At 48.7% G+C, this 27,405-nt stretch overlaps 7 protein-coding genes and 1 non-coding gene across 8 annotated transcripts; all 8 read left to right on the top strand.

Moving 5' to 3' along the window:
• Positions 1-339: 339 nt before the first annotated feature.
• Positions 340-1,426, top strand: AO090012000270 (uncharacterized protein; the record flags this gene model as incomplete). Its single annotated transcript, XM_023236401.1, has 2 exons — positions 340-811; positions 873-1,426. 2 exons carry the CDS (start codon positions 340-342, stop codon positions 1,424-1,426), a joined length of 1,026 nt encoding a protein of 341 aa, XP_023091330.1.
• Positions 1,427-2,134: 708 nt separating this feature from the next.
• On the top strand, positions 2,135-6,350 carry AO090012000268 (DNA-directed RNA polymerase; the record flags this gene model as incomplete). The annotated part of the gene is made up of 2 exons (XM_023236400.1): positions 2,135-2,959; positions 3,048-6,350. 2 exons carry the CDS (start codon positions 2,135-2,137, stop codon positions 6,348-6,350), a joined length of 4,128 nt encoding a protein of 1,375 aa, XP_023091329.1.
• Positions 6,351-8,673: 2,323 nt separating this feature from the next.
• xlnR (putative C6 transcription factor) lies at positions 8,674-11,705 on the top strand (the record flags this gene model as incomplete). The annotated part of the gene is made up of 3 exons (XM_023236399.1): positions 8,674-9,127; positions 9,180-11,503; positions 11,562-11,705. 3 exons carry the CDS (start codon positions 8,674-8,676, stop codon positions 11,703-11,705), a joined length of 2,922 nt encoding a protein of 973 aa, XP_023091328.1.
• A 1,849-nt stretch (positions 11,706-13,554) lies between these two features.
• On the top strand, positions 13,555-16,618 carry AO090012000266 (uncharacterized protein; the record flags this gene model as incomplete). The annotated part of the gene is made up of 5 exons (XM_023236398.1): positions 13,555-13,950; positions 14,023-14,729; positions 15,408-15,568; positions 15,689-15,878; positions 15,991-16,618. 5 exons carry the CDS (start codon positions 13,555-13,557, stop codon positions 16,616-16,618), a joined length of 2,082 nt encoding a protein of 693 aa, XP_023091327.1.
• A 2,059-nt stretch (positions 16,619-18,677) lies between these two features.
• Positions 18,678-21,594, top strand: AO090012000265 (DUF323 domain protein; the record flags this gene model as incomplete). The annotated part of the gene is made up of 7 exons (XM_001727257.3): positions 18,678-18,973; positions 19,058-19,737; positions 19,804-20,019; positions 20,078-20,978; positions 21,040-21,335; positions 21,391-21,472; positions 21,528-21,594. The coding sequence occupies 7 exons, from the start codon at positions 18,678-18,680 to the stop codon at positions 21,592-21,594; spliced, it is 2,538 nt and encodes an 845-aa protein (XP_001727309.1).
• A 328-nt stretch (positions 21,595-21,922) lies between these two features.
• AO090012000264 (aldehyde dehydrogenase family protein) lies at positions 21,923-23,479 on the top strand (the record flags this gene model as incomplete). The annotated part of the gene is made up of 3 exons (XM_001727256.3): positions 21,923-22,339; positions 22,415-23,299; positions 23,366-23,479. 3 exons carry the CDS (start codon positions 21,923-21,925, stop codon positions 23,477-23,479), a joined length of 1,416 nt encoding a protein of 471 aa, XP_001727308.1.
• Positions 23,480-23,970: 491 nt separating this feature from the next.
• AO090012t00008 lies at positions 23,971-24,075 on the top strand. Its single transcript has one exon. It is a non-coding gene; the product is annotated as a tRNA-Met (tRNA).
• Positions 24,076-26,966: 2,891 nt separating this feature from the next.
• On the top strand, positions 26,967-27,371 carry AO090012000263 (uncharacterized protein; the record flags this gene model as incomplete). The annotated part of the gene is made up of 2 exons (XM_023236397.1): positions 26,967-27,044; positions 27,105-27,371. The coding sequence occupies 2 exons, from the start codon at positions 26,967-26,969 to the stop codon at positions 27,369-27,371; spliced, it is 345 nt and encodes a 114-aa protein (XP_023091326.1).
• Positions 27,372-27,405: the final 34 nt, after the last annotated feature.

Raw genomic sequence — 27,405 nt, 5'->3', positions numbered from 1 at the left:
ACTTTTACGTGCTACGTTATAATTGCATAATATCCATTTGGGCTTAGCCATGAAAGGACTCATGCCATACTTCCCGACTATATAGTGCCGTCCTCTTAGAGAGTAAGAGACATCATTTATAGGTTCCCTTATATAAGTCATTAGAATGGAAGGCGGTGTGCTCCACTTTTCTACCCTTATCACTTCCCCGCCGCCCCGATATGGAAAAAATTGAAGAGAAAAGCAGTCAATTGCGCACGATTTACTGCGCTCCTGTTCAATTCTAACAAATATTATCCATCCAATGATACGACCTTAGTCGGCCGATCCATTCATTGCCCAAAGCCCCATATCCACACCATGGACTCCTCAGACCCCGTCATCGCATCCTACGACGTCTATCTCACAGACTCCGAAATCTCTCGTTACGTCCTCCAATATCTCGACCGACTACCAGACTACCCCTATGACGACCGCCACGGCCAAAAGCCCACCAGTTTCCGCCTAAAACCGAAAACCGGGCTTGTCGAAGTCGACGTCCCGATCAACACCCGCATGAACTATGACGTGAATAAAGGTCTGAAGTACGGCGATGCGCTGAAGAAAAGTCGCAGCTCGCAAGAGGGCGGCGCATTCGGCATGGCGGGTGGTTTCAGCGGCGGCTCCCTTGCTAGCGGGAATAAGGTGAAGATGGAAGCCGGTGGGGATGTGGAAATGGGCGGCATGGGAAATGGAGACTCGGCTTCTTTATTACGGGTGCAGACGTTGGGCGGTCGCATTAAGATTCCTGAGGAGGGAGATCCAGTTTATATGTTGGCTGCTTTCCGGGGGAGTGAGTTGCTGCGCTAGGCTTCTTTGCTGGTCTTGCAGGTGGGTGCTAATGATGGTTATAGATAATCTTCATCTGTCGCCTGTTTCAGCGGTTGTGCAGGTGCATCCTCATCTTCATCACCTTGATGCGTTAGATGAGCTTCCCGCCAAGGGGAAGGGAAAGAAAAAGGATGATGATGAGGGTGGTGGGAATGAGGCTCGCGCGATTGATATCAAGGTTAAAGCGGCTGAAGATGACCAGGCGAGTCAGTTGGCTGGCAATCTGGATCTCTTGAAGAAAATGCAGGAGGAGAAATGGGGTAGCTATGATTGGGTCGATGCCGAGGTGAGTATTTGTTCCGTGATGGGTTCGTTTCTTCCAAGAGGCTCTGCTGATTCGAGGTACTCTAAGACTGAGGAGTCATGGCAAGTATATGAAAGCTACATGATGCACCAAGATTTAGAAAATCTACCACAATTGGAATCGGCTATCGATAGTGAGGACTATCTGGATAAGATGAGTGCGCCGCGCATTGACCCGGCGAACCCAGAGATGACTGGATGGGCTATGAAGCAGAACCGGATGAAGCAGAATGGAAGAGGGAGTTCTTCTAGGAGCAGTACTGAAGAGCAATAATTAAACTTTGTACGTGTACAAAGATAGACTTTACGAATGGCCTCATGAGAATATCCCCAAAAATGCATGGAGCGTGCGACATATGGTCGAATGATTGATAGTATGCGATGCATGCTATAGATAAAATTGATGATATAGGTACCTGAACTCTATAAAAAGCAGGCACAAAACTCTGACCTTATAACAGTAAGAAATGAGTACATAATACAGAAAATTTGAACAGCTTTGTTGCAGAGGAATCTGGTCGAAAATCTGGGAAAATCGTTGACGATTGCCACCTTTTAAGTTGATAGGTCTACGATGTGGACGCGATCCCGCAAATGAGAAGCCGAAGAAAAACACGATAATCAAATCACGTGCACACACGTGCCTTATCTCCCCTTTGAGGATCCGAGTATTTTTCCCCCGATTTCTCCGTCCAGGAACTACGGCATCTCGACCTTTTCGCCTTCATCAGACCTTCACACCCCCTTCTTTCTTTACCCATCTCTTATAAACTGGTGAAGGGCTGCAGGACGGCTTGTCAGCAGATATATTCCGCTGACAGGAAGTTCGTTGTCATTTATTGAATCCTTCTTGCGCATATTCGCATACTAATGAATTTTGTTCTTGCATAATTTTTGCCTTCTTTCCATAATTTTCTTTCTTTACGTACCTCTACATCGTATACTTAATTTATCCAGTTGCTTCAGCGAAAACTACTGAATCATGTTATCCCGAATTGCTCGTCAGAAAAATGCAGCGTCTCATCTCCGGGTTTCTAAAGGGCGTTTGGTGTCGCCATCTTTGGCCGCCCTGCGGTTTCACTCCCATCTAGGTCGCTCGAATTCTTTTGTCAACGCGTCTGTCAATGTTTCCCCCGATCGTCTCCGTCAACCATCTTTACAATCAAATCGGTATCTCGCTACGGCGGCAGACCACTCCGCCGTTGAACAACCACCGTACCCTCCATTCGAGAACTCCTCATACACAGCCGGTCACCGGTATGACCAACCGGCACAAATGGCTTCTCTTTTCCCACCCATTTCGAAGGGGTTCAATGCTTCATCATTAATAATCATAGACGACCTTCTACAGACAAGACCGAGAGCTCTCAAAAAGCACAAGGGTATCGGTGGTGATGAAGACGAGATGATGGCAAATCTGGACATTTCCCTGAAAGTTGGCCGAATAGATCGGGCTGCCAATCTCGTCACCCGTCTCGGGGAGTATTTTCCGATCGGTTCGCCTGAGTATCTGGCTATTCATAACCGTTATCTGGAGGAGATGGTGTCACACATGGTTGTGACAAGGCAACACAACTTAGTCTTGCCCTTGCAAAGATGGTTCGAAGTTGACATGGCTCACGGGGGCGTTCAGCCGGATGCGCGAACATATGCGATCATGATTCGGATGGCACTACGTATGCTACATGGTGCTAAGCGAGATAGAGCAGTTCGCAGATATTGGAGTTTCGCGAAGACAGCGGGTGTCGAGGAAGAGGTTTTGGCCGTTCCAGTTCTTTCGGAATTAGAGCTAGGCGAACTGTCAGAGGTCTGTATATCCCATTCTTGCTTTCGCTCTAACTTTATGAGGTGTGCGGGAAAGAAGACATTGGCGCTGACACAATTCTTTTCACTAGATTTGTTCCTCTGACCTTCGACGTGTTGCGATTGGCAGTATACACTCAGACATTGCCAATAATCCAGAGTCCATCACAGACGAGGTCCCGGCTGTTAGACCTGTTGATCAGAAAGGCCTTGGGCTTTCATCTTTGCAGGACTCTCTCTCAATGTTCTCCACTGGCTCTGATGTCGCTTTTCCAACTGACTCCAATTATACGGAAGAGGAAAAGTTAGAATTATATAATCAACTCAGACAGCGACAGTTAGAGACGGATTCAATACGGACTTCACTTGAACGATGGCGCCAAGAGTTTACTCAGATGCAAAAGTCAGGGTTGGATATGACTGGCGGTGGAAAAAAGCTAGGTACCATCATGAATCAGTGGCATATGGGCCTTGTATCCAGGATCCAAGAAGAACTCAAGCTTGTTGATGAAGCGGAGGCCAATCCCATTAGAACTTTCGAGCAGAAAGAGCGTTATGACTACGGAGTTTATCTGCGGAGTCTGGACCCGGAAAGGTTGGCCGCGCTCACTATTCTCGCCGTTATATCTACCTTCTCTCGCGGAGGAATGGAAAAAGGAATCAAGGTCTCTGCAATTGCCACTGGGATTGGGAAAGACCTGCAAGACGAACTCATAGCTGAAATGACCCTTAAAAAGCAGCAGACGGGAGATGCCCGTCGCCTAAAAGCACTTCGGGAAATTCTTGCTGGTCGCAAAAAGAAGGACGGCCGAGCATCCTGGCAGAAGATAGTGCACGATTTCGAAAAGGAGGACCCGGCAGCTATCTGGCCCCCTAGGGTGAAAGCTAAAGTCGGAGCCGTCTTAATGAGTTTCCTTTTCGATGTCGGGAAGGTTCCTGTCTTAACGGAGCATCCACGTACAGATAAGAAAACGATCGTCATGCAACCCGCATTCCAGCACTCCTATCAAATTAACTGGGGGAAGAAGTCGGGATACGTTCATTTACACCCAGAAGTTGTTCAGATCGTTGCTAGGGAACCTACCGCAGATGTGCTAGGTCGTCAGTTGCCCATGATCTGTAAACCAAAGCCGTGGAACGGTCCTAAAGATGGTGGATATTTCATTTATCAGAGCAGCATTGTACGCGTAACACCGGGCGAGACTCTACAACCATCTTATATCAAAGCAGCGATGGAGAACAATGGTTTGGAACAGGTCCGCGAGGGTTTGAATATTCTTGGAAGAACTGGGTGGAGGATCAATCGTGACGTATTCGAGGTCATGCTTGAGGCATGGAACTCGGGAGAAGCTATTGCCAGCCTTGCGCCCTTAAACCCCGACCTTCCTCCCCCACCTAAGCCAGCTCCCGAAGAGGGTCTCGCTGCCGAGAAGAAGTGGGATAACGCTATGCGTGAGATCGAAAATAGACGATCCGGCATGCATTCCAACCGATGCTTCCAAAATTTTCAACTAGAAGTTGCGCGTGCGTACAGAAATGATACTTTCTATCTTCCCCATAACATGGACTTCCGTGGTCGTGCTTACCCGCTTCCACCCTACCTTAACCAAATGGGTGCGGACAATGCTCGAGGACTCCTCCTTTTCAGCGAAGCTAAGCCGCTGGGCGCTCGTGGCCTGAGATGGCTGAAGATTCAGATTGCAAACTTGGCTGGCTTTGACAAGGCCAGCCTGTCGGAACGCGAACAATGGACAATGGATCACTTGGACGAAGTTCTTGATTCGGCAAACAAAGGTCTACACGGCAGACGTTGGTGGCTTGACGCAGAGGATCCATGGCAATGCTTAGCCGCCTGCTGTGAGCTGAGAAACGCTCTCCAGCACCCGGATCCTACTCAATATCCATCGCGACTACCTATCCATCAAGATGGCTCGTGCAATGGACTGCAACACTACGCAGCGCTTGGTGGTGATAAGGTGGGCGCTCAGCAAGTGAACTTGGAGCCGTCCGACCGCCCATCCGATGTATATTCTGGTGTCGCTGAATTTGTTAAGGAGGCCGTCGCCCGTGAAGCCAAAGAGGGTATCCCAATTGCGAAGTTGCTTGACGGGAAGATCACCCGTAAGATTGTCAAGCAGACTGTCATGACGAACGTCTACGGTGTCACCTTTATGGGAGCTATGAAGCAAGTGCGCAAACAGCTTGTTGACCACTACCCAGAGCTTTCGGCCGATGACACGAAGGGCGGTTCGTTATACATTGCTCGGAAGATTTTCGAGGCTTTAGGCACAATGTTCAATGGAGCTCATGAAATCCAATACTGGCTTGGAGACTGCGCAAGTCGTATCACGCAATCTCTCTCTCCTGAACAGATCGAGGAAATCGCAAAAGAAGCTTTGAGCCCTACACAATCAGACGGGGGCTTGATCAGGAAAGCCAACGACCCAGCTCAGAAGTTCAGATCCACTGTGATCTGGACCACTCCTCTAGGTTTGCCTGTTGTCCAGCCTTACCGTGTTCGAAAATCTCGACGCGTTCGGACTACTCTACAGGATTTAAGCATTGTCGACATGGGCTCGGACGATGTCGTTTCCAAGCGCAAGCAACTTCAGGCTTTCCCACCGAATTTTATTCACTCCCTCGACGCTACCCACATGATGATGTCGGCTATTGCCTGCGACCGGGCTGGTCTCAGCTTTTCGGCGGTCCATGACTCCTTCTGGACCCATGCCTGCGATGTCGATTCTATGAACAATATTCTCCGAGAGGCTTTCGTTCGCATGCACTCTGACGATGTTGTGAAGAGGCTCGCGGCGGAGTTTGAAGTCCGTTATGGCAAGAATCTGTTCCTTGCGAAGGTCAACGTCTCGAGCAAGATTGGAAAGGCTATCCGAGCTCACCGTAGACGTGCAAACCACAAACAAGCTAAGGTGCAGGAACTCTTGGAGGAGTACAAGAGACAAAAGCTTTTGCAATCGGACGATCCGGAATTGCAAGCTCAGGGACGCGCAATGGTCACTCCCGCTAGTGTCTTTGAGCAGGCCGGCGGTGCCGATGAGGATCTTGCTATTTCGAGCTCCCTTGGTGAGACCGTTGTCGGCCATGTCCCGGAGAATCTGGAAGCAGCAGAGCGGAAAACTTCCGGCATGGATGCGGATTCCTCAGACCCAATCATTGAGAGTCTAATGACCGATTTTGACGACGTTCTTGGCCCGAAGGCGAACACCGAAGACGCCACTGCTGAAGCCGATCTGGATGAGATTGACGAGCCGAAGAAGAAAAGGCGCGGTGCTGTCCACACTTGGCTCTGGTTGCCGTTGCGCTTCCGCGAGGTACCTCGGAAAGGAGAGTGGGACATCACGCGTATCCGAGACAGTGAATATTTCTTCTCCTGAAGAATCAACCATTGGTTGGCTGAGCGGGCCCTCCTTCAAGTTGGACGGGAGTTTGAACACATTGGGTTGGCGTTCGCTTTGGCGCGATCGATGAAAAATAAAATTAGAGGGACGGGATCGTCTGCGCCCTAGTTCCTCGCTCACCTACCTAAGCGTTGCCTCGTTTGAGCATGATTAGTGATATCCCCATTCTGTGTATCTGTTGCATCTTTTACAAAACTCTCTCCCTCTCTTCACCTTGTGTATTTTTCCCTTTTTTCTTTATGCAGTGGTTTTCTGGCCACTGTTGGTGATTGATGTATAATGTATGTTTCACGTGGATAGATCTGGCGTTGGACATCGGGTAACATGTACAGTATGACTAACTCTGCATTTATGTTTATATATGCGAAGGCTATCACAGACGCGAAAGGCTGTGATCATTGTACATACAAAATAACATATGCAAACTCAAAATTCTGTGGCTTGTGATGAACCCTTTCCATTATTACTTAGTAGTAGTAAACATGCCAAAGTAAACTTTTTTGTGTTTTTCCGGGGTAATTTAGGCAAAATGTCGGACAAAAGAGGAATACCCGCCAAGACATGGTGGGCGTGTTTGAGAGCAGATGAAAGGGATGTTGCAGCAAAGTCCTACTTACGGAGTACTACTTCACGCCGTAGTACTACTACTACTACTACTAGTACTATTACTACTAAGTAGTAGCACCGACAACCTGCAGGTCGGTTAGGAAGGTTCAAGTTGGAGCATCAGACAGGGTTCCTGCACACCAGCAGCCTAGCGGGGAAATTCTACTACATCTTCCGTCGGCTTCTGCCTCTTCTCCGAGCGATCGAGGGATTTAATTAAAGGACGAATCTGCTCAGAGGCAAATTGAGAAAGAGAGGTGGATTGCAAGAGTCGGACTAGAGTCGGGCAGTTTCGACTAAAACCGTTGTAAACTTGTATTAATAGTGCTGTTATTGTTTATTCTTCCGTTGAATCTGCTGACAGCATGTTGGCGTGTAGACTGTGATTATAGGTGCATACACTAGTCTCGGACGTGCTTTGATGGAGTAGACTTGTACATCGGCATGTATTACATATACTGACTGACATAGGCTACCCCAGAGTCAATTCCATCGCGTTGAGTCTATGTATCCCTGGAAGTGCAATATATAGGCGTACGCACATGACATGGGTTGAGTGCCCCAGGCAGATAGTGATGCCGGCACTTCCCCCACGTTTCATACTTTAAATAAATCAATGTGTTCTTGATTGAACATCTGCCGGGTCATTCATTTCCTATAACAATGATTTTGTTGAGAATGCTATTCCAACAATAAAAACAACTACTCGGAGATATTGAAAGGCCAAAACAAATCCTGATCACCAATCACCCTCTCCACCTTGACCTGACGATCCGGAACGCAGCCCCGGCAGGCACACCTCATCCGAAAGTGAGGGACCTTTTTCCCCGCCTTTTTTCTTCTGTCCTTTCCTTGTCATTTATTGGCTTGTTCAATTCTAAATCAACTGCTACGACTCCACATCTTTCTATCCATCACTCAGGCCTGTGGACAAGAAAGCGGGTATTAAAACGGATCGTCGTCTTGTCATTCTAAACCTGGATCTCGGCGGAGCCCTAGACCAAGTTTGCCTCATGAGGAGATTATCTACCATCTCCCGGGCCTTCTCCCCCCGTCGCCCTGTGGCCTGACGGATGGCTAAAGCCATCCACTCGTGACCTTTAGTCTCCGTCTTAGTGCTTTTAGTGCTTTTCCTTCCCCGGTTTTCTCGTATGCTTCGGTGGCTTTCTGGGGGGCATCTCCTCGTGTCGTCTGCTGTTGACTCGATTCACGGTGAGTCCCCGGCCTATAAGGTCTCGAGGTAATTCAAACCGTCAAGCTAAAATCCTCGTTAGCATTCTTTCTTGGTTCCCCAGGTCTAAGACCCATATTTCCCTTTCATCTCTCTCCCGACCCGATTACCTTAGTCGGCAATATGTTCTGACCCTGGCCTCTGAGCCGATTTTCTCCCTCTCCACTGACCCGTACCTTTGGCTCTCTTTTTCTCTTCAACTGCCTTTTCACTACCTCGTTTCCTTTTTGACTCGCTACACCTATTCGTTCCTCTTCAAATAGTTCCCCTGGTTGACACTCATTCGATGTGACGGACTATATCTTCTTAACTGGCTAGTACCACTTTTACGTGATTTTGGGGCCTTAACGGCCCTTCTCCGTTTTCCCTTTTCATTTCCGTTCCCCACATCCGCCAGTCTTGTCCAACCGCGTTCCTATATGTACCAGTAGATCGACCGGTCGCTTCTCTTGCCCGGTGAGAATGTCGACGACCTCGATTCAGCATTTTACGAGCTCCTTCTCTCCTTTTTCTTCAGGTACCCAGCCGGTCGGAATGGCGCAATCTCAGACGGTAGGGCTGGACACGCTCGCCGAGGGTTCGCAATACGCGCTGGAGCAACTGCAGCTGTCGCGAGAAGCCAATGGGGCCAGTGCCGTTGACGGTGGAGTTCCTAACCCTCTTAGAAGCTCAATCTCCAAACCCCAAGGTCAGCAGCTTTACAGCGACGAATCCTCCGCCCAGCACACCCAGAACGCAACCACCGGATTCAGAAACCTGCCTCAACGGGACCAACTGGCAGAGGCTCGCTCGACGATCCGCAAAAGTTCAAACTCCGGCCCCGTCCGCCGAAGAATCAGTCGAGCATGTGATCAGTGTAATCAGCTTCGGACGAAGTGCGATGGGCAAAACCCATGTGCGCATTGCATTGGTAGTGGTTCCTTTATTCACTGCGCGATGCTTTATAAACACTAACACTTCTTGGGCAGAATTTGGCCTGACTTGTGAATATGCTCGAGAACGCAAAAAACGTGGCAAAGCATCCAAAAAGGATCTCGCTGCGGCTGCCGCCGCCGTAGCCAACAATGGCACCGCGCCGACGTCAAACGGCAATACATCCAACGATTCTGTATCGTCAGCTAAAAGGCACACCCCTTCGGATGGTCAATCAACGCAAGAGGTCAGCGGCAGGTACGATCCGAATTTTGATGCCTCCCGGAATCTGGCGACAGCGGGACAATCGCAATTAGGACAGCACTCGGATATGTCAGGTATGGCGGGGATGCAGGGCTCACAACAGACCCCGCACTCTCAACCATCCCTGGGTGGTGCAATCGATGCCATTCACTTGAATCACTTCAACACTCTTAATGATTCCAACCGACCGCAGATGTCTGTTCCCGACCTTCGTTCATTACAGATGCTACATCCATCCGGCGCAAATACCCGGTCTCCGTCGGGAGCACTGCCACCTCAAGGGATGAATTCCGGCTATAATGACGGCGCTTATTCTCTGATGAACGCATCAGAAGCAAATCACCCATCAATCAACCAATACCGACTGGGGAACTCTGCTGAAAACCCTCCGGCACCTTTTCTAGGCTTATCACCCCCGGCGCAATCACCAGGATGGCTATCACTACCTTCGCCATCCCCTGCAAACTTCGCGTCCTTTAGCATGCCTCCATTTTCCAGCACCTTGCGGTACCCTGTCCTCCAGCCCGTCCTCCCTCATATCGCGTCGATCATTCCTCAGTCATTGGCCTGTGATCTCCTCGATGTCTATTTCACCAGCTTCTCCCCTTCCCACTTGTCGCCGCAATCCCCGTATGTGGTCGGGTACATCTTCCGAAAACAATCGTTTCTCCATCCCACAAAGCCAAGGGTATGTAGTCCTGGCCTATTGGCTAGTATGCTATGGGTTGCCGCACAGACGAGCGATGCAGCGTTCCTGACATCTCCGCCGTCGGCTCGGGGCAGAGTATGCCAAAAACTTTTGGAACTCACGGTTGGCCTACTCCGGCCGCTGATCCATGGACCCGCCCCTGGGGAAACATCTCCCAACTACGCTGCTAATATGGTCATCAACGGGGTAGCTCTGGGCGGCTTTGGGGTCTCCATGGACCAACTTGGCGCGCAAAGTAGCGCAACAGGTGCCGTAGATGACGTTGCCACCTATGTCCACTTAGCGACTGTGATCTCTGCCAGCGAATATAAGGCAGCTAGTATGCGTTGGTGGACGGCAGCATGGTCTCTCGCTCGCGAATTGAAGTTGGGACGTGAATTGCCGCCGAATGCCCCCCAGCCGAGACAGGACGGCGAGCCTGAGGACGATACAGATGTGGACATGTCAAAACGTAATCTCCCTCCTCTTATCACATCGGTCGGGGGTAACTCTGGAAGCACGATCCTCAATGTCACTGAGGAGGAACGAGAAGAACGTCGGCGTCTTTGGTGGTTGCTCTATGCAACAGATCGCCACTTAGCGCTCTGCTATAACCGCCCTCTGACATTACTGGACAAGGAGTGTGAAGGACTCCTTCAGCCAATGAATGATGACTTGTGGCAGGCTGGCGATTTTGCTGGTGCCACTTACCGGCAGGTAGGCCCCCAGGTAGAGTGTACAGGACACAGCATGTTCGGTTTCTTCCTACCCTTGATGACGATCTTGGGTGAAATTGTCGATCTCCAACAGGCAAAGGAACATCCCAGGTTTGGTCGTGTCTTCCGGAATAGTGCAGACTGGGACCACCAAGTGCTGGAGATTACCCGTCAACTGGATACATATGCTCAGAGCCTGAAAGAATTCGAGGCTCGTTACACTAGCAGTCTAGCTCTTGGGGCAGGGGAAAGTGAGGCCGCCATAGAAGGATCTCATTTAGACCATGTGAGCCCATCTGGCCGTTCGACCAGTACGGCTGGGTCGAGGGTGAACGAGTCCATCGTGCATACGAAAATGGTAGTCGCCTATGGAACCCACATTATGCACGTTCTACACGTCCTGTTGGCCGGGAAATGGGACCCTATCAATTTGCTTGAGGATCATGATCTCTGGATATCTTCGGAGTCGTTCATAGCCGCAATGAGTCATGCGGTCGGCGCTGCTGATGCTGCAGCGGACATATTAGAGTACGATCCAGATATAACTTTTATGCCCTTTTTCTTCGGAATATATCTACTGCAAGGCAGTTTTCTGCTACTACTAGCAGCCGATAAGCTTCAGGGTGATGTCAGTCCCAGTGTCGTTCGCGCGTGCGAGACAATTGTTCGTGCACACGAGGCTTGCGTCGTGACATTGAATACTGAGTATCAGGTGAGCTTTATTTCTCAGGAATCACACATGATAGATGCCTAATACTTTTATCTCTCAGAGGACATTCCGCAAGGTTATGCGTTCGGCTTTAGCGCAGGTTCGTGGGCGCATGCCTGAAGATTTTGGTGAACAGCAGCAACGTAGGCGAGAAGTGCTAGCCCTCTACCGCTGGACCGGTGATGGCAGTGGTCTTGCACTATGACGAGCGCCGCCGCCACCAAATAGCTCTTAACCTGCATCTCTACCATCTGCATAGCTAGCAAACCTGACGACGTGATGCGATCTCATGACAGTTATTAATCGAAGAGGCCCGGTCGCCTCGGGGTCCAGGAGTTCAAAAAACAACCTAGTGTATGGGCCTGGGTTACTGCTTCCTCTCTTTTTCATTAGTCTTTCGACTTGTCTATCGTTGGATATTTTCGCTTCTCACCTAGTTCGTTACACTTCGAATTATGGCTCGTCACGTATTTTAGGTCAAGCTGGTACTCCGTCCGAGGGACGGACCGGGCCACTTTGACACATCTACCATTTTCAGTATATAGTTTTCGCCACCTGGTTTGTCTATCGTTGATGCGACCTGTACACTATTGTCAGTTGTACTGTTTATATCACTGCTTGTCATCTACAGCAGTGTAGTTTATTATATATACCCACATTCAAAAAGTCAATACATGCACACATATCATCCTGCATCTCAAGATCATATCCTACAGCTACATAGAGTATCATTGATACAACTTCGGGATTTCAAGGTGAAGGCTCTTGATGACTGCAAAAGGCTCAGATGCGTTTCATGTTGGTGGCATGTTATAGACGTTGTAGACATGATATATGCGCATCTAGATGATGAGCACAGTCAGCAGTGCACTTCTGATAAATACAACATAAATCCAAGCCTCAGTCTATCCCAACATACTCCTAGGCTCCAAAACACATATTACATAACAACGAAACCCATAGCCCAGACAGCAAACTTGACTTAACGAGCCGAAGAAGACCCGCTCATGTCTCCCGATTCCTAACGGGGATCAAGAGGATACTTCTTGCGCAGCTTATTGACAACATAGAGACACCAGCCTTCGCCATTGAAAGAGTCATACCCTTTGGGGTTCATAGTATCAAAGCGGATATCTACAAGCAGCGTTCGGCCGCAGACTTCCCAAAGACCCTGATTTTGCGCCTCGCCCATTTCGTACTCCTTCCACACTCCATTAATGTTGATCGGTGGTGGATTACCCTAGTAATCGCGTGCAGTGAGGGCGTTTCTTAATAGTGCTTCGAGTAATTCTCGCTTTGGAATGCCGTAGATGTTGACTTGGCTAGTAGGTAGGGCTTGATAGGCTGGGTTGGGCTTGGATTGGACTTACTGAGATGACCGTCGTAGTTCCTTGTGGAGGGCATCCTTACAAGGGCCAGTATGGACTGGTAGGAGTATCACTTTGGTTTTTGGTACGATGGTGAGCATGGTTTTGAGTTGGCAACGACAAGTTGATGCTTGTATTTATATGGTGAATGGTTAAGAAGGGCTTTTCTTGGAGTGAATGGATGGCGGATTATGTTCTTTGTTGAGTCGGCAAATCCATATTTAAGGTTCCTATATTCCTCTTGCTCTTTTGAGACTAAATTCATAGTAATGGAATATATTGTTATACGTTGTAAGTGAAGCTATACAGGTAATTAGCCTGTTTCATGCCTGGGGCATCAACTCTTCTTTGTCTATCAGCTCGTGTATGCGGAGAATGGCGTAGTAAGTACATAGCGCCGGTTTCTTATAGAATGATCCAGCACTAGCCAGACCTTACCTGTGTTTTAAGTTGGTACCTGAATTATGCTAGAGTGGATAGATATGAGGCAGCAAAAGAAACGCTCCAATAATATTGGATGTGATTGAGATTGTTCCAAGTATGACGCCACTGCTGAGATAAGCTCTTTATCGGCGATAAGGATTTATCCACCATATCCCTCGGTTCTCGCTGCTTTCCATCCTCCAGCTACCTTGTTTCCTTGTCTTTCAACGAGATGGGCGATTGCCCCGGGCTTAGCGTTGAATTATGAATCGCCTAAGCAGATCCCTTTGTCAAGTATCGTCTCACCATTTCCGTCCACGACCGTCCTTTACGCCCCTCGTTCCGAAACGGTGTATAGGAATTCCGCCCGCCTTTCTGCTCGATGAATATATTCCGCGCTACCAGCTGCTCACATCGGTAGATGCTTCGAAGAAACGCTCTCTCGCTTATGCGCATCTACGTGAATGCAATTTATGCCCACGTCGTTGCGGAGTAAACCGGTACGAAGAAACCGGGGTATGTCTAATCGGCGCTGAGACAGTCAAGGTCAACACGATCGCACCACATCGTGGAGAGGAACCATGTATTCAAGGATTCAATGGCAGCGGCTCCGTGTTCTTTTCAGGATGCAATTTGCGCTGTGTGTTCTGCCAGAACCATGTACGTCATACCTTTTTCTTTCGCGGCAGTTCTGCATTTCTCAGGTCAACGCGCTAATGGAGACCTCCTTAGGACATCGCCCACCAACGTAACGGTTTCGACTTAACTCCTGAAGAACTAGCGGACTGGTTCATGAAGCTTCAGCAAGTGGGTAACTGCCATAATATCAACCTAGTCACGCCGGAACATGTAGTGCCGCAGGTTGCGCTCGCGATTCTGACGGCGCGCGATATGGGTCTCAACATTCCTATTATTTACAATACGTCGTCGTTCGACTCGCTCGAGTCTCTCCAGCTAATGGATGGTCTGGTTGATATTTACTTACCTGATTTTAAAGTGTGGAAGAATAGTACGTCGAAGCGATTGCTCAAAGCCGAGGATTACACCGAGACGGCGATGGAGAGCATAAAGGCCATGCATAAACAGGTCGGCGATTTATGTTTTACGTCGGATGGGATTGCTAAGAAGGGCGTTCTACTGCGGCATTTGGTTATGCCTGGCAAGGAGGACGAGGGCCGGGAGATTATGCGCTGGTTGGCGGAAAATGTGTCCAAGGATCTCTATGTGCATATTATGGAGCAGTACCACCCGGATGCCCATGTAGGGAAGAGGAAACGGACTATGAAGAATTCGAAAGGCGAGGAAGAGGCCGAAGTGCGGTATGCAGAAATCAACCGCGCGGTCCGCGATGATGAGCTCGGCTCTGTCAGGGATGCCGCCGTGGCAGCTGGGCTTTGGAGGTTTTGTGAGGCGAATGAGAATAGTTCCATGTTTCATCTGTGAGTCTTGGTCCAGTACCCGATCAGGAGACTTGAATATGGCTATTACAGACAGATAACTGTCGATCCGATGAGGCGCCAGTCTTTGGTTTTTCACGTCGGACACATCTTTTTCATCTCACCTTCTCAGCCTCGCGGTAGATGGGAGAGGCGACTTGGCGGTTCTGCCAATGATGGCATAACAGATTTTCAGCTGCTACATAAACGAAGTTAGATAGTATGCATGTGTAGCTGCCACAATCGTTATTTATACGGGTCAGCTACGGAACCTCTTAAGATGACCGAATATGAGCCTGTTGATGCTTGTATATAGATAAACGCAGAATCTAGAAAGTACAGTAGAGATTCACTGGGTCGTAGTACAATAGCGAGAACTCTAGCCATTCTAGAAGGAAAAAGGATCGGACATGAAATCCGCCGATGACGCCGACCCACGACCCACCCAGGAGCTCAGCTCATTTTAACTCCGCCCAGCTTATCATCTTTGATTGTAGGCTATTGTTCCCTTTCAACAAAGACAACAGCTCAGCCTTATACAATTTTTTTCCCTTCATCCTTTCACCATTCACTCATAACAGACCATGCTATAACCCCTGCAGTTTAACATCCACCACCACCACCAACACCAAAAAACTGAAAACACATACACCAAAATGAAACCAATAATCGCCATCCCAGCAATAATAGGCCTCGTCCACCGCGCTTACTCCCGCAAATCCCTCACTCACCTCGGCCTCGCAACAGCAGCTCTAACAGCAACTGCCCACGCCCTTCACCCCTGGTCAGCGCCCTTCGCCCTCCTTGCGGTCTTCTACTTCGGCGGCACAAAAGCCACAAAGGTACGTATACGTCGCGGGGTCGGGATCTGAGCACGGGACCTAGCCCATGAACTCTTAAAAATCAAGTGTACAGGTAACTAACTCAACCGGTCGTTATCTAGGTTAAACACGATATCAAAGCTCAGCTAACCCTCTCCGCGACCGGGTCGGAAGGCGGCGAGGGCCAAAGAACCCACATCCAGGTTCTAGCAAATAGTGTCGTCGCGACGGTGCTTATCCTCCTCCATACTTATGTTCTGCGTGGGTCGTCGGCGGAATGTTTCGAGAATGGTCGGAGTGCGGCGGATTTGTTGGTTGTAGGGATTGTTGCGTATGTCACTCATCCTCTCTTTTCTCTCCTCATTTGATTCAGGATGAAGATCAAAAACAAGAACGTGGGAAGGAAGGCCAGTAAATGCTAACGAAGATAACCACAAAAACAGCAACTACGCCGCTGTAGCAGCCGACACCTTTTCCTCCGAACTGGGCATTCTATCTAAATCCAAGCCCCGCCTGATCACCTCACCCACACTCCGGGTCGTTCCACCAGGTACAAACGGCGGCGTAACAGCCGCGGGTCTTTTGGCGGGCGTATTCGGTGCGTTTACGGTCGCTTTGGCGTCCGCTGTGCTTTTGCCGTTCTGCGCGGAGTCGAGTCTTGTGGATCGGGTTTATTGGACGTTTACGTTTACGGGTTGGGGCACGTTGGGGAGTGTGCTGGATAGTGTTTTGGGGGGCTTGTTGCAGGCGAGTGTTGTTGATAAGCGGACGGGGAAGGTTGTTGAGGGAGAAGGCGGGAAGAAGGTGCTTGTACATCCTCATCCTAGGGCTGGGGGTGCTACGGGGTATTCGAGTGCTTCTGCTTCTGCTTCTGGGTCCGTGCAGCAGAGGAAGGGGGAGAAGGGCGGTATTGAGACCGTGCATGAGAGTCGGAAGATTGAGAGTGGGAGGGATCTGTTGGACAACAACGCAGTTAATGTTTTGATGGCGTTTATTATGAGTGTGGGCGCTATGGGGGTTGCTGGTTGGGTTTGGGGTGTCTCGGTTTTCGATATTGCGGCTTCAGTTTAACTAGTCGGATATGTATTATTGGATGTGTGATGTGTGATCGTGTGATTATGGGATTATGGGATTATGTTGCTATGCAAGGATGCTATCAAATTGGTGGTTCTCGTACATGATGAAGAATATTATGCATGGAGCATGGAAAGAATAGCAATGCTAAATTATAATAGCAGCCTAGATAACTGAAGAGTAAGAGCGTGACATCAGTGTTGCAGATCCGTTCGAGTAGTTGGGGCAGGATAGGGCTACGCTTGTCCAGTAGATTGCGAACTAGTCTATACTGAGGGTAAGTAGATACACCTCTTCTTGTCTGTTGTATTTGAATGTTGCATCCTGGGACTTCAGTTTGGATGACAGCATAGGGGTTTGCAGTGAGGGTCCTCGGTGGGGATTGCATCCTTCCTCACTGGGTCCATAGCTATCATAGTCAAGTTCTGGAGATGACAGTCGAAGCTTGAGTGCAAATTCAGCACAGAAAGCGTCGGTTATTGAAACCTTTTTAGGGTGAAACTGGAGCGCATCCATATTAGCGACCATGAGATCCGTTCAAGATTGCTGGCAGACTTGGTAGAGCATGCACAATTCGCAGAGTTGTCTGTGAATGACATAGCTTAGGAAGCTGTTAAGCTTCAGGCATGAGGCAGATACAAGAAAGACCCCAGAGTGGCATAGTGAATCAAGATACAACAGCCAATCATGGCTCATTCCAGAGTGCTCCGGAGGAGGTCTGTTAACAATGACCTTGTCTTGTTCAACAAAGGCATTGTATGGCACTCGGTATGTGTATTTTGCTTATTGGAATAACACAGTGGGGTCGACACCAAGAAAGTGACCTCCGGAGTCCTTCATATCCCTGGGAGGGGTGGCTGAGGGGAACCTGTGACATAAAAAGCCTCGGTGCGACTGGTATGTCCGCAGTAAGGCTGGGATGATAAGTGTCATGCATGGTCAATATCAGGGATTATCCTAATTCGACCATGAGCCATATCGGTAGTAACCTTGAAAGTTGATTAGCTTGCATACGTGCGGTTGTCGCGCGACTTTGAGACTACGAGTAGGTCCATGATTGGGCATAAATCTCTCAGGAGGGTAGAGGCGGTCATTGCACATACACAAGCCACTGAGAATTTGTGAATTCTTCGGGGATTGGTATCGGAATGGAGCTGGGTCGTATTCACTATGGAGCATTCGAGCACGCCGTGAAATTAGTAACTTTTAGTAGTGGAAGTACCTCGCCGCATCCCGCTGGCAGCTCCGGAACAACCACCAAAAAAAGACCCCACAAGTGGGGCACTGCAAACGCTGCAAACTTGGGACAAACGCTGCAAACCGACGATGCAAACACAACGTCATCACACATTTCTCCACCAGCCGTGGGTGATATTCCTCGTATGGTTGGATATCAATCTCGCTGAACATGGCATGCGTGACACATATTGGTGCAGCAGTTGGCGTCCGGTTCCGGAAGTGGGCCAGAACTCTCGCCCTTACAGGATAGCCTGTGTTATTCTAGCCGTGGCCTGACCTGCATTGCCCTTGCAAATCTCAAATCGGATCGATCTGCTTTGATGTCAGAGCGTACCGTCAAACCTTCCAACCATCACTGAGTCCAATCTGATAACCAAACTGGACTAGTCCTCGTCCGTGGGGTGTTTGCAATAGGAATTACAGAATCAGTATGGATTATTCAGGAACAGCTCAATCCGTGGAGCTGGGAAATTCAAGGGCTAGACAGCACCCATGCTTTATGAAGTTCCCTCTCTCCTCCGCTGCATTCCAAACAAACCTGTTTTGGCATACGAGGCTCAATTATTCTTCCTTTTTCTGTATTTCCTATTGATTCCTATGTGTGTCATACCATCTGCAGGGTACTATCTGCAACTCCTCATTTACCCCTCATTGATCTGCCCTCCCAGAGTATATTCTTTATCTTTGCCTACCATATAAACAACCCGGTCCGCCTACTATAACCCCCACGGTCAAGATACTTTATTAAACTTGCAGTATTTCCTGGAATTTCTTTGTGTTTCTTGCAGGTTTGTGGTTTCTGCGCCGTCAAGTCAAAATGTCACCGTTGGCTCTTTCTCCTAAGACCGTTGACATTGTCAACATCTTTCAGAATGACGTGGAGTTCTCCCTCGTAAATGAGATCCATAAGGGCATTAGTCCTCCCGCTGGCGTTAGGAAGTCAATGCCAACGATGCTTCTTTACGATGCCAATGGCCTCAAGCTTTTTGAGAAAATCACCTATGTGAAGGAGTATTATCTAACAAATGCGGAAATCGAGGTCTTGGAGACAAATTCCAGGAGGATAGTTGAACGGATTCCAGACAATGCGCAACTGCTTGAATTAGGTAGCGGGTGCGTCATCCTTCCAAATCAAATCGTAACCTTTCAGGCTGCGTAGCGTATCATTACCGTTCTCCGGTTTTAACCGCCTTTTAGGAATCTTCGGAAAATTGAGATTCTGCTACGGGAGTTTGAGCGCGTGGGAAAGCGCGTGGATTATTATGCCCTTGACCTGTCTCTATCAGAACTGCAGCGCACATTCGCAGAGGTGTCCATTGATGATTACACACACGTTGGCCTCCATGGTCTCCATGGAACCTACGACGATGCCGTCACTTGGCTTAACAGCCCCGAAAACAGGAAGCGGCCCACGGTGATCATGTCTATGGGTTCCTCTTTAGGGAACTTTGACCGTCCTGGCGCAGCAAAGTTTCTCTCGCAGTATGCTAGCCTTCTTGGTCCATCCGATATGATGATCATTGGTCTGGATGGCTGCAAGGACCCGGGCAAAGTATACAGGGCATACAATGATTCAGAAGGTGTTACACGGCAGTTCTATGAGAACGGACTAGTGCATGCAAATGTTGTTCTTGGATACGAAGCCTTCAAACCTGATGAGTGGGAAGTAGTGACTGACTACGATGCCGTGGAGGGACGACACTGGGCAGCCTACTCACCCAGGAGGGACGTCACTATCAACGGGGTCCTTCTTAAGAAGGGGGAGAAACTCTTCTTTGAAGAGGCGTACAAGTACGGACCAGAGGAACGCGATCAACTGTGGCGTGATGCCAAGTTACTCCAGTCTACGGAAGTGGGCAATGGGTCTGACGATTACCGTGAGTAGCAAATGGCTGCCTCATTTCAGTAGACGTGTATGCTAAATCTGGCTTTTCGCAAAATAGATCTCCATCTTCTGACATCCGCTGCCCTCAACCTCCCCACGTCTCCCTCTCAATATGCAGCTCATCCTATACCCAGCTTTGAAGAATGGCAGTCCCTGTGGACAGCATGGGATAATGCTACAAAGGCTATGGTCCCTCGCGAGGAGCTTCTGTCAAAGCCGATCAAGCTACGGAACTCTTTAATCTTCTATCTGGGGCACATTCCTACATTCTTGGGTTAGTCTACATGGCTTACTATTCCCAACACATAACTTGATGCTAATTATGCAAACAGACATCCATCTGACCCGAGCCCTGCGCGGAAAACTGACAGAGCCAAAGTCTTATAAACTAATTTTCGAACGTGGGATTGATCCTGATGTAGATGACCCCCAGAAGTGCCACTCCCATAGCGAGATCCCAGACGAGTGGCCAGCTCTTGATGACATTCTAGACTACCAAGAGCGAGTCAGAAGCAGAGTTAGATCCATCTACCAGATCGAGGGCCTTGCAGAAAACAGAATCCTGGGTGAGGCGCTTTGGATTGGATTTGAGCACGAAGTGATGCACCTCGAGACATTCCTGTACATGTTGATCCAGAGCGAAAGGATACTTCCCCCGCCCGCCACTGAACGGCCGGACTTCAAAAAACTGTACCAAGACGCTCGGAGAAGCATGAAAACAAATGAGTGGTTCTCCGTTCCTGAACAGACACTTACTATTGGCCTTGATGGTGCTGATACCAACGACGTACCCCCAACGACCTATGGGTGGGACAATGAGAAACCTGCGAGAACAGTGACGGTTCCAGCATTTGAGGCGCAGGGCAGGCCCATCACCAATGGTGAGTACGCCAAGTACTTGCAAGCGAATCAGTCGCGCAGAAGGCCAGCATCATGGGTCCTGACCCATTCGGATGAAAACTACCCCATACCTATGGCCGTCAACGGAAGCAGTGTCGGGGCTACGCAGGACTTTATGTCCAACTTTGCTGTCCGTACTGTCTTCGGCCCAGTTCCACTTGAATTTGCTCAGGACTGGCCTGTGATGGCGTCATATGATGAATTAGCCGAATATGCCGAATGGGTGGGTTGCAGAATCCCAACCTTCGAAGAGACAAGGAGTATCTATCTGCACTCAGCGCTACTGAAGGAAAGAGGTGGCGTAAATCATAATGGGGAGCCCAATGGCCATAGGTTAGTGCAGCCTCATTATAACGCCACATTCCGGGGATTGAGCTGAGCTAACGGCTTTCAGTGTGAACGGCTATCTGAACGGGATGAATGGAAATAGCTACTCGAAGATCAACCCAGGCAAACCTCGTACGCCGGACCACCAGCCTGTACAATATCCTTCCCGGGACGCCTTGCCAGTGTTCCTTGATCTGGACGGTCTCAACGTCGGGTTCAAGCACTGGCACCCCACCCCAGTTATCCAGAACGGCGATCGACTCGCCGGTCAGGGTGAACTGGGAGGCGCATGGGAGTGGACTAGCACGCCATTAGCGCCACACGATGGCTTTAAAGCCATGGAGATCTACCCGGGATACACCTGTAAGTACCAGTCCCGTTATCGGGTACCCTCTCATTACATACTAATTCCGCACAGCCGATTTCTTCGACGGTAAACATAACATCATCCTGGGTGGTTCTTGGGCTACTCATCCCCGCGTTGCTGGGCGTACCACTTTGTAAGTTTACCGGTATAGAACCCGGGGCACTATAAGATGCTGACAACACCTCTAGCGTCAATTGGTACCAGCACAACTATCCTTACACCTGGGCAGGAGCACGCCTAGTGCGGGATCTTTAGAGGCGTGTGGGGGTTTTAGGCATAGATTTCATGCTTGCTTATCTAGATCTCTAACCATGTTAATGGTATACCTTTGCTCTACGCCTAATCTGTCTTTCCTTCCAAGTACACTTTATCAAGGGAGTAGGTGGAGTGTGGACCTCATAGTAGATTACTGTTTAAGGCATAGTATAGTGGGTGCCGCCACAGCGGGGAAGCTCCAACCGATAACGTGACGAAGATACCCCTCCAACTTATCAAGCTGTCTTTATACATGCCCGGGACAATTACCCAAACTAAGGTTCATTGCTTCGCTTTGATCTAGAGATTGTAAACGAGCAGCTGCAATATGTCTCTCGAAACCATCACCACCATCTCGCCCTCCACGAACCAGCCAGTTGTCACTCGAACGGGCGTCACCTCCGAGGACCTACAGCGAATCCCGGAGGTTGCACAAGAGGCTTTCCGGTCATTCTCCCGGTCGACCACTCTCAAACAGCGTCAAGAAATTGTAACACGTGCATTGGACATTCTTGAGAAGAAGAAAGATGAGCTTGCGCGCGAGCTGACCGAGCAGATGGGTCGTCCGATCGCATATACCGGTGTGGAGGTATTGACAGCTATCAAGCGCAGTCGCTACCTGACCAAGATCAGTGACTCGGTCCTAGGCGAAGAGGGCGTTGTCCCAGGTGAAGAGGAGAAGGGCTTCAGGCGCTATATCAAGCGGAAGCCTGTTGGTGTGGCGTTTATCATATTTGCCTGGAACGTACGTTGCCGCTTATACTTTGGCTTGAACTACTCGCAGGAAGAATATACTAACCATTTACTTGCCACGGAATAGTACCCCTATTTGATCCTTGTCAACAGTTTGATCCCTGCTATTCTTGCCGGAAATGCTGTCATTTTGAAACCCTCCCCGCAAACTCCGACCATAGTAGAGCAATTTGCCGCTGCCTTCGCCGAGGCAGGACTGCCTCAGAACGTCATCCAATATTTCCACTGTGGATCCCCTACACTACTTGAGACTATCGTCCGGTCACCTTTAGTCAACCACGTCTGTTTCACAGGCTCGGTGGCTGGTGGCTTGGCTGTGCAGAAGGCCGCGTCAGACCGCATCGTCAATGTTGGGCTGGAGCTCGGTGGCAAAGACCCAGCTTATGTTCGGGACGATGTGGATGCAGCGTGGGCCGCGGAGGAGGTCGTCGACGGAGCTATTTTCAACAGTGGACAGAGCTGCTGTGCGATTGAGCGGGTCTACGTTCACAAGAACATCTACAATACCTTCGTTGAGGAAGTCAAGAAGGTCCTAAGCAAGTATCGTGTCGGAGATCCGTTTGACAAGCAAACACAGATCGGACCTGTTGTTTCAAAGCGAGCGAAGGACACGATTCAGGCCCATGTAGCCGATGCGATCCAGAAGGGTGCCAAGGATGAAACTCCAGCGAATGAGACATTTGAAAACCCTCCTGCGGAGGGCAACTACGTCAAACCTACGCTTCTGACGGGCGTGAACCATGACATGATTGTCATGACGGAGGAGACCTTTGGTCCTGTCATCCCTGTTATGAAGGTTGACAGCGATGAGGAAGCTATTAAGCTGATGAACAGCAGCGAGTTTGGACTGACTGCCAGTGTCTGGACCAAGGATGTGGCTAAGGCTGAGGAACTAGTTGAGCAGGTGGAGGCGGGAACTGTCTTCATTAACCGATCTGACTATCCTAGTCCGGTAAGTTCTAATATGGACCGAGATTTGATTGCCATGGTGGACCTAGGACGATGCTGACTGTTTCAGGATCTCGCATGGACCGGCTGGAAGAATTCGGGACGGGGCGTAACTCTGAGCAGATTTGGATTTGAGCAATTTGTCAAGCTCAAGAGCCACCACATCAAGGCTTACCCTAAATAAAGTGGGTCACTTTTAGTTGCCATGATTTACGAAAGTCAATGATCGTTTATAGTAAGATAGACTCAATGGTCAACCCGAACTAAGGTATGATTGCTCAGGGGCAGGCCCCTGGAAAACAAAACTCATTGTTCGTTCCCTCTTTCGAATAGCTATGATCTGTAGACAAACAGCTATTTGTCCTGCTGTCGTGGGTACCCATACATTCAAGTTATTCAGAAAATGATAAATATCATGGCCGATCGATCCAAGGTCCAGCATATACCAAGAAATATATTTCTGCAGGGAAGAATATTAAAACGCATAACGCCAATCATAACAATATGAGCAACTCTAGACAGTAATCGTCACATATAAATATCACTTAACAATTCATATATCATGACTATATGTTTAAGTTTCATACAATTTGTTGACAAACAGACTAGGGAGAATCAAGATCTACTTAATAAATATGCTTATAATGCTTAGATTAAGTATTACATTAACAGCTGGCCACCATAGTATAGTGGTTAGTACGGCGGTCTCATAGCAATATGACAATTCCTATCTAAAGGAGTTGCAATCCGCAAGCACGAGTTCGATTCTCGTTGGAGGCACATATCTTTTTGTATTTTTCTTTTCTTTTTGTTTTTTTTTTTTTTTTTTTTTTTACATCTTCACTCTCGTTTTCGAATATTTATTCTTCCCAGTTAAAATACCCTTATCCAGTTACTCCGACCCAACCGGTAGTTTAACACAGCCTTCCACATCTTTTACCACCTATGGCAGATCTGATCTCACAATTGACCAACAAGACCGTTCTAGATCGACGCTTGGCCTGCTTCCGCCTGCATTAGTATCTATTCTCGACGCCTCCGCATGTAGGCCACATATGCACCATAATCAAGATACCGCAGCTCCCAGATCCCCTGAAAAACCTCAGAATACTCCGTATGTACATAACACATATGCCATTACTAAAGAAAGCAAATAACGTATGGAGACCCGATTACGCAGTCTGTCCCCATAGCACAGACGCCCCGGGGTAAAATACAAAAAGCCCTCAAAGAAACAAGCGTATGTTCCATCCGGGGGGGACCCATAAACGCCCATCTCATGAAATCACTTTTAAGAGGATTAACAAAGTCATACGAACAGCGACACCATCGGCCGGACCGGAAGATCACGACATCATGGCGCGCTTTAGTAAAGGGACGGGCTCTCCGATCTCCATCGTAGGTTTTCGGCCGGCATGTATCGACGATCTACGGCGTACATAGTACATACGTACACGCAGTAGGTTGGTCAGTTCAGCGCAGCCAGACATACCCGCCGCGGTTGTGAATCGTAGATAACATGATACTGACTCGAGCATCATACCATTCGCTCACTTATTCGCTCTCACCCAGCTCCCTCTTTCTACGTATTCTTATCTACGGAGTAACTAGGCAGATAGGTACGGTTATATCTAGATCCCAGGCATCTGAATCCACAGAAACCACACTCCCCGTAATAGGTAACACTCAGCTGATCTCACACCGCCATTAAATCAGATTTCGACTAGTCATTCCAGGGCCCTAACATACCTAACCCTCGCCTAGCCTATATCTTAAGTTTTGCCCTTTTTCTTTCCCTAAACGGGGCGCAAATGGGGCAAAAGGGAGAGAAAGTGAAAGTAAGAGTGGGTACTACAGGATGCGGTGACTGATCCACTGATCTCCCGTCCGTTCCCCCCAAAATCCCCATTTCAATGCCCCATCTTATTCTCCTCTCCCCTTTCTTGTCTTTCTTTCCACGAATGTTCCGTACGGGGTGGAATAGGGGGAGGAGTGGTTTCGAAAGGAAAGAAAGAGAGGCAAACGGGACCAGGAGCGATGGTGACGAAAGGGAGGGACACAACAACTACGTCGTTCTTTTCTTGCGCGTATTATTGAGCCACTGGGAATGCGTGAAGTCAGTTAAGTGTTTCCCGACGCAAGGGAGCAAGAGATTCCGGGGGTGAGGTCGTCTATTGCTTGGATTTGGGGGCCGTGGAATGCAAGATTACCGTGTTTAATTGGGGAATGGAGGACTGGACTCGAGAGTCTCGGAGTGCTACGGTACTGTCTATTCCGTTTCCCGTTTCCCTTATTTTTTTCTTTTTTCTTTAGTTCCTTTTATTAAGACCGCTGGCTGGTCATGTTTGAAATGTGACTTGGGTGGTTCCATTCGATCTTTGATTGAATTCCATGAAGATGGCTGTAATTGCACTGTACTCCGCATACACCTGTGGAATGTTCCATGGATTCAATCGCCATTTTTTTGATTAGTGTTTCGATTTCATTTGCTCAAGTGGATTTATGGATATCAGGTCTGTTTATTTTTTGGGTTAAATTCTATTATGTCGCGATCTGTGATATGGAGGTTGGTAAACAATGGGAACTATTGATTGGATTGATCAGTCTTTCTGGTGGAATGTCTGATAGTAAGCGATTACGCGCGCGCCCCAAGAGTTAAGTCTTTACTGGTGCACTGCCGCCTCCCGAGATTATTCTGGACCCTGAGGACAACTCAGTAAAGTTTCATGGGAACATGCATGGAACCGAAAAAGAAAAAAATAAAAAAAAAAATCTCATCGTACAGCTTAGGGGCTGCCGTAGTTACAGGTTGCTGGAGGAATCGATGTGGACTGTCCACCAATGCATATGCTAGATAGGAGACTTGGATTACGATCTTTAGACGCCTTGCTATGTATGCGCTGTCGTCGATAGGCTATTGCCCAACTCAGTCTAGATTATCGCCTCAGGCAAGTGTTGCGCCAGCATTTCTTGCATGCATGTTACTGTATTGAACGTTTGAACGAGGCAAGAAGGGGGTTGAGGACCAAAAAAAGAAAATAATAGTAATAATCTTAATATTCAAAAAAAAGGGAAAATCATTCACGCTATCTCATTCGGCCAGGTCACCCTGAGCCCTGAGAGATACCCACTTTTATCTGCTGCGAGGGGATAACTGCCAAAGGAATGTGTCACATAACGCGGTACGAAAGGAACATAAGGCTGTCACTGTTGGCTTCATGCCACAGAATGTGCTGATCGGGTTAAGTCTGCATTTTGCACGGGCAAAACCGTTAATTCATTCAGCTGGCTGGCAAAGTTCTTTCTTTCGAAGAATTTCCGTATATATCATCGTCCTGCCTCCCACTGTTGTGTTAAAAAGGTTTGTCCTTTTCTTCCCCGGCCAGCGTCTCCAATGTCATAGAACATCCGCCAGTCTGTCTTTCGTTCTGTTTTTAGTACCTTTCTTCTTTGGGCAATCGCCTCTCTTTCATTCTGACCGTGTCCTTCGTTCCATAGAACATCTTGCAGAAAGCGTCCGCTCCCTTGTCTTTTGCGATACCGATTTTTAGTCCTCTGCTTGCTTCGATCCTGCGGCAGATAGTGATCGATCAGCGCACTTTGCATCTCATTTCGATTCGACCTAATTGACTACGAATTTTCTTCATTCCGATATCCCCAGCTTTGCAATCATGGAGTGTTTCCGGCAGATTGGTCGACTGGTTAAGGCCCCATTCCAGCGTGACTCGCATCACAAGGCATTGGAAATCGTAAGTAGAGGTCTTCAAACTAAGACTTGGCCTGGAAATTGCAACTGACAACGAATTCAGGGGCCCCCAACCAACTTCCGCAAGGAGGAAATGCCGACTTTCTTCCCAGATGACGAGTCAGTACATGTTAGCACCAAACTCCGAGAGACTGTTTCTGACAATGCCGTTCACAGTGCTCAAACATTACATAGCCACAGCTCTTCCCTAGAGAAGGATTCAATGATCAAGACCTTGGAGCGTGAACCCTCAGCTCGTCAACGAATCAAGAACAACGTCCGAAGACTGAGTGTCAGAGTAGCCCGGCCAGTCTCAGAACACGAAGACTGAGGCTGTTTGCTCAAAGCCGGCACGGGAATGCCTG

This window comes from Aspergillus oryzae, chromosome 4 (genome assembly GCF_000184455.2).
Source record: "Aspergillus oryzae RIB40 DNA, chromosome 4".
NCBI classification, from domain to species: Eukaryota; Fungi; Ascomycota; class Eurotiomycetes; order Eurotiales; family Aspergillaceae; genus Aspergillus; species Aspergillus oryzae.
Note: the sequence above shows the minus strand (reverse complement) of the source record. Positions and strands in the feature narration are given on the sequence as shown.